At 44.5% G+C, this 8755-nt stretch overlaps 1 protein-coding gene across 1 annotated transcript; it reads right to left on the bottom strand.

The window, feature by feature from the left end:
• Positions 1-229: 229 nt before the first annotated feature.
• Positions 230-2095, bottom strand: LOC308328462 (plastin-2-like; the record flags this gene model as incomplete). Its single annotated transcript, XM_080782296.1, has 1 exon — positions 230-2095. One exon carries the CDS (start codon positions 2093-2095, stop codon positions 230-232), a length of 1866 nt encoding a protein of 621 aa, XP_080638422.1.
• Positions 2096-8755: the final 6660 nt, after the last annotated feature.

Below are 8755 nucleotides of genomic sequence, written 5' to 3'. Positions count from 1 at the left end.
ATGTTTATTTGAAAACTTAAATGGGACATTCTGCATAATGAGTACTTTTACATTTGATACTTTTAGTAGTACATTTTGAGGTCAGTACTTTTGTACTTTTACGCAAGTAATTTTTTTATTCTGGAATTTTACTTGTAACGGAGTAGTTCTACATTGCAATATTGATACTATTATATACATATACATACATTTATATACATTTGAGTACTTTCTACCAATGGATTTGGACTCAGGCTTTCTTCATGCCGCGCGCCACCAGGCAGGCGAACACCGTCATCACCATCTTCGGTTTCCCCTCCACCAGGTCTTCTGGCAGAGCGTACACTCTCGCGCCAATTTTCCTTGCCATGGAGATGGCGTACTTTGCGTTGTTGAGTTTCTCTTCCTCCGTAAGATTCTCCGTCTTCAGCAGGTCGTAGCGAACAGAGCCAGGCTGGATGGCGTCAATCAGGTCCAGAACGGGCATGCTGCTGCCGCTGATGGCGCTGTCCTTGAAGCCACTGAAGGTGGGTTTTCCCGCCTGCGCGAGCATGTCGTTGGCCCAGGACACGATGGCGTCGTCGCTGACTTTCTGACCTTCCCCCAGGTTCTCCAGGATGTTCAGGGTGTACCTCCTCATGAGCTGCCAGAGGAGTGCCAGGGTGAGCTTGCGGTTCCCTTCGTTGAGGTCCTGTCCTGCGATGCCCACCAGAGAGAATTTAGCGTCGTTCTTCCCCAGCGCCACAGCGTAGTTGCAGTTCTCCAACTTCTTCATGTTGCTCCCGAATTTGGAATAGGGAGGTTTGTTGACTCTGTTCCAATCTACCGGAACCTTGATCTTCTCATACAGCTGGAAGAGGACTAATGCATCGTCAAGGTCCGCATAGAGGTGGTTGACGTGAGGGTTGACCCCCAGTGAGTTCATCCAGTTTCGGAAGGTGCGTTCCTCCCTGGTCTCACCCTCAATGGCGCTCCGGTCGATGTCCTGGTTCTGTGGCTTCTTCAGCGCCGGGTGCTTGTTGAACAGGTTGGCCACGAAGGCCAGGTTCAGCTTGGGGTTCCCGCGCACCACATCTGTCGCTGTGACGAACTGCCGTGCGCCCAGTCGCTCCGACTGGACCAGCATGCACTCTGCCCTCTGCAGGTCATCTGGCTGCCTGATGCCTGACATGTCGATGGCAACAGGTGGAATGCCCTCCTCATCTCCGCTGGGAGCCACTCGGTTCAGTAAGTTGTAGTAAGCCTTAGAGTCCTTGATGTCAGAGCTGAAGTTATTGATCTTGGGACATCCGGCCTCCTCCAGGTGATGGTTGGCCCAGCGCAGCAGCAGCTCCTCTGGAGACGACTTTGTCAGGTCCTCCAGACTCTCACCGTCACGCAGCAGGGCGATCAGAGCTTCACTTTTGTTGAGTTCGATGTCAGCAAACAGGCCAATCTTGATGACCTGCCACAGCAGACCGAGGACCAGGTGCTGCCTGCCTTCCTTTAGGTCCTCAGCTCCGATGTTCACCACATGACAGCCGATGGCCGACGCAGAGTTAAGAGCCAGGTTCAAGTTTTCCTGTGTTGTGAAGGGCGTGAGTTTCTTCTTGTTGATGGTCCTCTCGTCGATGGTGTCAGGCACCGACAGGTTGATCATCTTACATAGAACGATTCCATCGCCCACTGCAGTGAACAGGTCATCGCTGTTGGGGTCCATGGGTAGAACGTGCTTACAGTCCGGATCATTCTCCAGGGCTTTATTTACCCAGTTCACAAAGGCCACCTTCTCCTCCTCCGAATAAGAATGCTGTGTGCCAGACTGCTCAGACGTTCCTGCAATAGCAAAGATCCCTTCCTTCTTATTGATGGCTTTCCTGAAGGTTTTGGACACCTCTGAGCTCTTCAGTCCATGAACAACTTCAGTGAACCGGTCGAAAGCGAATTGCTCTCCGGTCCCGGTGAGCTCCTGAACGATCTCTCTGATGCGGTACCCGGGAAGCGGCAGGTTGGCGGCTTTGAAGAGCGTGTCAAGCTCATCTTTGCTGATGAAGCCATTGTTGTCCGTGTCAATCTTAGAAAAAGCCTCTTTCAGTTCCTCCATCTCCTCGGGAGATATCGGCGTGGTGGCAGCCATCTTGGAAGTCTGATTTAAGCAGCAGGATATTGGCTCGTATGAGTTCATTCTGATACTCTACTGAAGGTCAAAGGTCTTGGAAGTAGAGTCTTGAAGAGGTCTCGTCTTGTGTCTCGTGTCCTTTGTCTTGTAGAGTGCTGTTGCGTGGATGTATATGAAGGTCTTCACAGTAGATTCTGAGGGTTTGAGATCGTTGGAGATAACCGTGTGTTGGTTGCAATATGAGGGTTGGAAGCAGAGGGCTTCTTTTATACTGTTATCCTGATGATGTCAGACTGATGTGTCATTGTCTCCATGTATGGAGATCCAGGTTATCCTGACGATGTCAGAGTGATGTGTCATCATCTCTATATATGGAGATCCAGGTTATCCTGATGATGTCAGAGTGATGTGTCATTAACTCTATATATGGAGATGAGTGACATGTGACATCACGTGACATCATAAGGGATCTCCATATATGGGTATATAAAGTATATAGTCGCAACATAGACGACATCACCAGGGGATCTTCCCATTATGGGAATGTCAATATAAGGTCCATATATGGGCATTCCCAGACGATGCCATAATAAAGTCCTGATATATTTATAAAAAGCTGGAGAGACATGGACGTGGAGCACTTCACACAGGTGTGATTGTTTTGTAATAGTACAACATTACAGAGACTTTAGTTGTCACTGCACAATGCCTTAAATTGTCATGTAGTCTACTGTACGTTGCACACATGCCTGAAATTGCCTGAGGGCGAGAAGCGACCTCGCACTAAAGGGAGATAGATGGAGATCCATGTGTTGTAACAAACTGTGTTGTACCAACTGTGGCAACCACAGTGGTTATCATGAGTTCCAATATGGTCATATATTGACATTCCCATATATGGGCATAACAGGGATTGCATCGTCTGGGGATGCCCATATATGGTCATATATTGACATTCCCATATATGGGCTTAATATTGATGACATCAGGGATCTCCATATATGGGCATAACAGGGATTGTATTAGGGCATCGTCTGGGGATGCCCATATATGGTCATATATTGACATTCCCATATATGGGCTTAATATTGATGACATCAGGGATCTCCATATATGGGCATAACAGGGATTGTATTAGGGCATCGTCTGGGGATGCCCTGCATATATGGTCATATATTGACATTCCCATATATGGGCTTAATATTGATGACAACAGGGATCTCCATATATGGCACGGGCCCCCATGAGGATTATGAAAACTATTCGTCCCTGCCAAATGGTTCAGATGTTCGCTCGAAAATTCCTGCCAAAGTCCGAGTCCTAAAAACAGGGCTAGGGTACAGCCTTACTTTCCACTAAATAATTAATTAAGATAATTAAGATTATTTTGTAAAATGTCAACTATTTGTTCTGGTTAGATGATTGTTTAAGGCATTTTTGTTTTAGCAGATGGTAGCAAAATGCATTCGTTTTAGTAATGGGGTCACATGGTACATGGGTCCGCGTCAATATGCCGACGGTCCATTGGTCCGATCGACAACCTACCTCAAACCCTCACCCTAACCCTAACCTCCCCCGGGGCAGACACCTAAACCTAACCACCCACCCTCTCCCGACCCCCAGCGCACCTCGGACCAATGCTCCTTCGGAGCAATGGTCCGTCGGATCATAGGGTGCTTCCCATGGTACATACAGTAGCCTTACACATCAAATTGTTTCTACTGTAGGCTATACTGTTATGACAGTCACATGGTGTTACGGTATTTTGTTTTACATTTATGATGACACGCTAAATCTATGTTGTGAGCGACAATAGAGTTTTATTAAACTCACATGCAAGGTAAGTATGGGCTTCAATCAAGTCAGTTCAGTCCATATTTAATAGATTTGTAAAAGCTTAAGGACATTAGAGTTCCCAATTATGTCAACGTACTAGATCTGTAACCTGGCTATTAGGATGGTGCTGCAACTCAGCTTGTGCCCTGCTTCTGCGTATACTATTTTGGCCCTCCGCATTCAAATCATATGGGGGGGGGGGGGGGGGGGGGGGGGGGGGGGGGGAGAGTACTTTCATAAACTAAACCTGTAATTCTGAATAATGGAAGCTTTCATGGGGCATTAGATCATAACTTTGGTGAAATTACCGGCATCGCTAAATCACCATTTTTGTAAACTGGAAAGACCTCTGAAAGATATATTTGTCAGTAAATTATCAGATAGTCTCCACAACAATGGCCTCTTTCATGGTTTCAGTGTGCTGATGACACACACACACACACACACACACACACACACACACACACCACACACACACACACACACACACACACACACACACACACACACACACCACACACACACACACACACACACACACACACACACACACACACACACTTAATGTTCCAGCTATCAAATGGCCTTCCTTTCGCGTGATCAGCTCCTTTGTGCCCCTCTTGGTGCCTCTGTCTTTTGCACATGCTCAGTTTCACTGTGCAGTGCACACGCGTGGTGTCTCTGTTCTTCTGCACACGCTCAGTGGCTCTGAATACAATAAAGGCTGAGGTATCTGTGGCATGTGTGCCTAACCCCCGCAACAGCTCTCACTCTGCCTCTGAGGCACACTACAGTGTCTGGCCTGCTTACAGGCATCTGCACTATAGTTTCTGCAGCTAATTCCAACGTTTGGGGATGGGGAATGCAGAGTGTTTGTCTTTTGTGTGGTATGTGCATTGTTGCAAAGCATAGAATCAGCCTGTCAAGTGAACAGAGACTGAGAGAGATGCCAGGCTAGGAGGACATTGTTTGTGTCAGAAGAGTTAAGTCCTTCGAGGACTATAAATCGTTGCCCCGTGAGAGTTCGTCCTCTAAGGGGACAGACAGGTTGGAACAAGTAACCCTTCTATTGAAAACATCTTGTCCAGAATGTGATAGACCTCTTCTGGAATGAAAATCACCCTCTCTCCATATACTCAAGTTTTGCATGTCAGCGAAAGCGACTTCATTTTGTAAAATCACTGACTCATGACTGTTGCCTTCAAAACTACATTGCACAATTGTTGTCTGTATACTACCATGAAAAATAATATTTAGTTCAATTAATCAGCACCTTCAAATTGTGTACTCAGTTTGAAAAGTCTAGCTGGTATCATTCTATGTGCTAATAGAGGGTATGTGTGTGACATCATCATTACTACTGCATGATGCAATAGTAACGATGTGATGTGTAAGGCTACTACTGTATGTACCATGTGACCCCATTACTAAAACGAATGCATTTTGCTTACAGAATGTAAGACAAAGATCCAATCCTTACTGTGTCATGTCCAATGTAGTCTCTCAACCTTATTATCCGTCCAGGTCACAGTAAGAAGGTTTTATAAAGTGATAAAATGCAGATGGTGTCTTGGCACCAGAAAAGCCTAGGGTCAAATCTCCCCATGCCCTCATACAGTGCTCAGTAGCCTACTGTGTTCAACCACCCGCTTTGAATGTTATCAACCGATAATCAACTGCATACTGGAGCCTAGACTGGCTCTGATTAGGAAACACGGAAGTGAAACTGACTTACGTGGCCACTGGCCGGTTAAGACTGATATAAGGTTATAGGACTTCTGTGGCTGGTTAAAACTGATATGAGGTTAGGGGACTTGTGTGGTCGGTTAAGAAGATACATGAAGTAGGTCATTAGGATCGTCTTGATAAGTATTACCTACTGGTGAATATCGTTGATTTTCATTCGAATCCACTATAGTTCAACTGAATCAGCAGTATTATCATGGGACAGCTTGCCACAGAATATCTCCAGAATGTTGCTCCCTATTTTACATTTTATTGATTTTATACGAGAGAAATATTATGAACACAATCCACTTAATCAAAGCGTTTCTGTGTTGGCAGATTCAAGCACCCGACTCGCAAGGCTGCTAATGAACTGTTGAGTCGTTGACTAACAGTCAAAGCAGCTAAATATAAACTCACCAGATGTTCTAAAAGCATATTGCTATTCCCGAGAATGAAACCACACATCTCAATCAAAAGCAGATGAGGAGCTGCCTACTCACAGTCTGAATATGTACAGAAAGAAGTGCGTGTGAAAACTTGACCACTCCTTATTTGGCAACATATTTTGTTGTCAATGTTGGGGGGGTTTGACTGACAAAATGCGTCTGCATGGTGTCTGGCAACTCTTACGCAGCAAGGGTCCATTTAATAGTGTACAAATTGACCCATAATATACTGTAGGTCAAATTATTACTTTAATAGTTTAATTTTATGACCATCAAAAAGTGTTTAAACAGAGTAAAATGAAGATTAAGATGCCAGAATCAGATGGACAGCAGCATTGGCATCAAAATGTACTTACCAAAAGTAAAAGTACTCATTATGCAGAATATGTTCCGTTTCAAGATTTCAAATGTATTAAATATTTTGAAAAGAACAGATCTACAAGCATCCAATGCGTCGCATGGCGATGCATTGTGAGCTTGTAGATCGGCTATTTTCAAATGGACGAAAACAGTTTTGTAATATTAATCCAAATCTACAAAGTAACTTGTAACTAAAGTTTTCAAATAGTTGTATTGGAGTAAAAAGGTACAATATTTGCATCCGAGATATAGTGGAGTAGATACAGTATTGGAAGAAGTACGTACTGTACTTAAGTAAATGTACTTAGTTACTGTACGCAGCGATTATTCTCCATGCCCCAGGAATGTTATTTACTGACAACACAGATAATACTTCTCTAAACCCGTAAACTACGGAGAAAAACAGGAAGCCAATCTTGATGAGATTGTGCGCTTATAAACTGACAACGATTCAGTGGGGACTTCTATCCTCTGACGTGTCACGCAGCGACCAACCATACAACATGTTATGGCTTCTAAATGGAGCCAAACGATTATCCATCATCGCCGCATCACTTAACCCGTTTCGACCCGATACAAGATTCTACAAATGTCTTCTAAATGATGATAGTTTTCAGAGAAACGTATGTTTATGAGTTTATCTATCAGTTGTTCTCAAACTATTTTGTGTCAAGGAGCCCAGTAATGTAATTGGCCACGACCCCATCTGAAAAATGTTGTTCCAGGGACCACCAGAAGCAAAGATTTGAGTTAAAAACATTCTCTCTGAAGGAATAAATATTCAAGATTTGCATCACATTTTCACGAAAAAAAAAAGAAAAGATATCTGCTATTTTTCAATAGCTTTGTAACATAATGCTTTAAACACCAAAAGGGGTGCCCGTTCAGAATGGGTTAAAAAGAAAACACGTGGGAACGCTAAAATGTTGAATTTATCCACGTCCCTCGTGTCCAATTAGATACATCCCCGCAAACCTTAAGCGTGGTTTGTTGTCAGGGAAACCGATAAGTGCATCCGGGCATTTCGTTTTATTTACTCACGTTATCTCCTTGGATTAAAAAAATAAATAAACGCATTATATAAAATTCCTTTCCGAGTACATTCTCCAGATTCCTACATGGTTGCAAGCGTGGTCTGGAGACACATTTCTAATGAGAAACAGACTCTGCCAGAGGCCATGTCTTTCTGTTGTGAGGGATAAATCAAGGTCCCGCTAAAAAGCACCCCAAGCATGCTATGCGTCAAGCCTCAAGCTATGGAGCAATCTCCACAACATCTGTAACTGATGTCGGTGTTATAACATCTCCTATACCTAACCTCAGCCATGGCTACTGTGGTGAGGAGAGCTCATGGTCTATAGGCCTCCAGACTGCCTTAAATGTGACTCTGGCTGTATCCATACCCCTCTCGCCACTCTGTGATAATGGTCCAGGGCAACCTGCCAATTCTCATGGACATAATAGTGCTGCTGTGGCTGTGCCCGGGGGAGCAAGACATGGGCCGGTGGAAAACGGACAGCCGCAAGTTGATTGCAAGATTGGTGGCCTGTGGCAAAGCTACCGGGATTCCATTCCAATGGGAGGGCTCGTGGTGCCATATTATATAGATCACTTGTTCTCTTGCCCGGATGTGTGCCAGACACCATCACACTAGTATGAGGATGTGGTCAGATGGTCTGATATAGTGGACAATCACATTAGAACATAACATTTCGTGGAAGACACCAAAATAAATCTTTGCATATAATAATACAAATTGTACAATGTGATTGGAGCATAAATTGCTTTGGTGAAATCAATTAATTCTATACTAATTCTACTTAAAGAAGTTCACACATGTGTGAACTGAGTGGTGCAACTCCCCTCCCCCCTCTCCCCCTCTCTCTCTCTCCCCCTGCCTCTCCCCTTGCCTCTCTCTCTCCCTCTCTCTCATTAGCAGGCAACAGTGCAACACTATCTCTCTCTCTCTCTGTTTCTGGCACAACAGCGCCACTTTTGCCCCTACTGGTACTCTGGTCTTCTCTGATCTTCTTTGATAGCCACATGAATGTCAAGTTTCATGTAAAGAAGGTCACCCAGTCTTGGTTTTTCCACCTACGTAATATCTCTAAAATAAAACCACTCCTCTCCACTCAAGACCTAGAAAAAAGTATTCATGCTTTCATCTCTTCCCGACTCGACTACTGTAATGGTCTATATACTACAAACACTAATCGCAGATCACATATCACACCGGTGCTCGCTTCACTTCACTGGTTACCCATCAAATCCAGAATCAACTTCAAAATTCTTTTGGCGTTACATGGGC

The sequence above is a fragment of the Protomyctophum bolini genome (assembly GCF_963924005.1).
Source record: "Protomyctophum bolini genome assembly, chromosome: 14".
Classification (NCBI taxonomy): Eukaryota; Metazoa; Chordata; class Actinopteri; order Myctophiformes; family Myctophidae; genus Protomyctophum; species Protomyctophum bolini.
The sequence above is the reverse complement of the archived record's forward strand: the minus strand, read 5'-3'. Positions and strand labels throughout refer to the sequence as shown.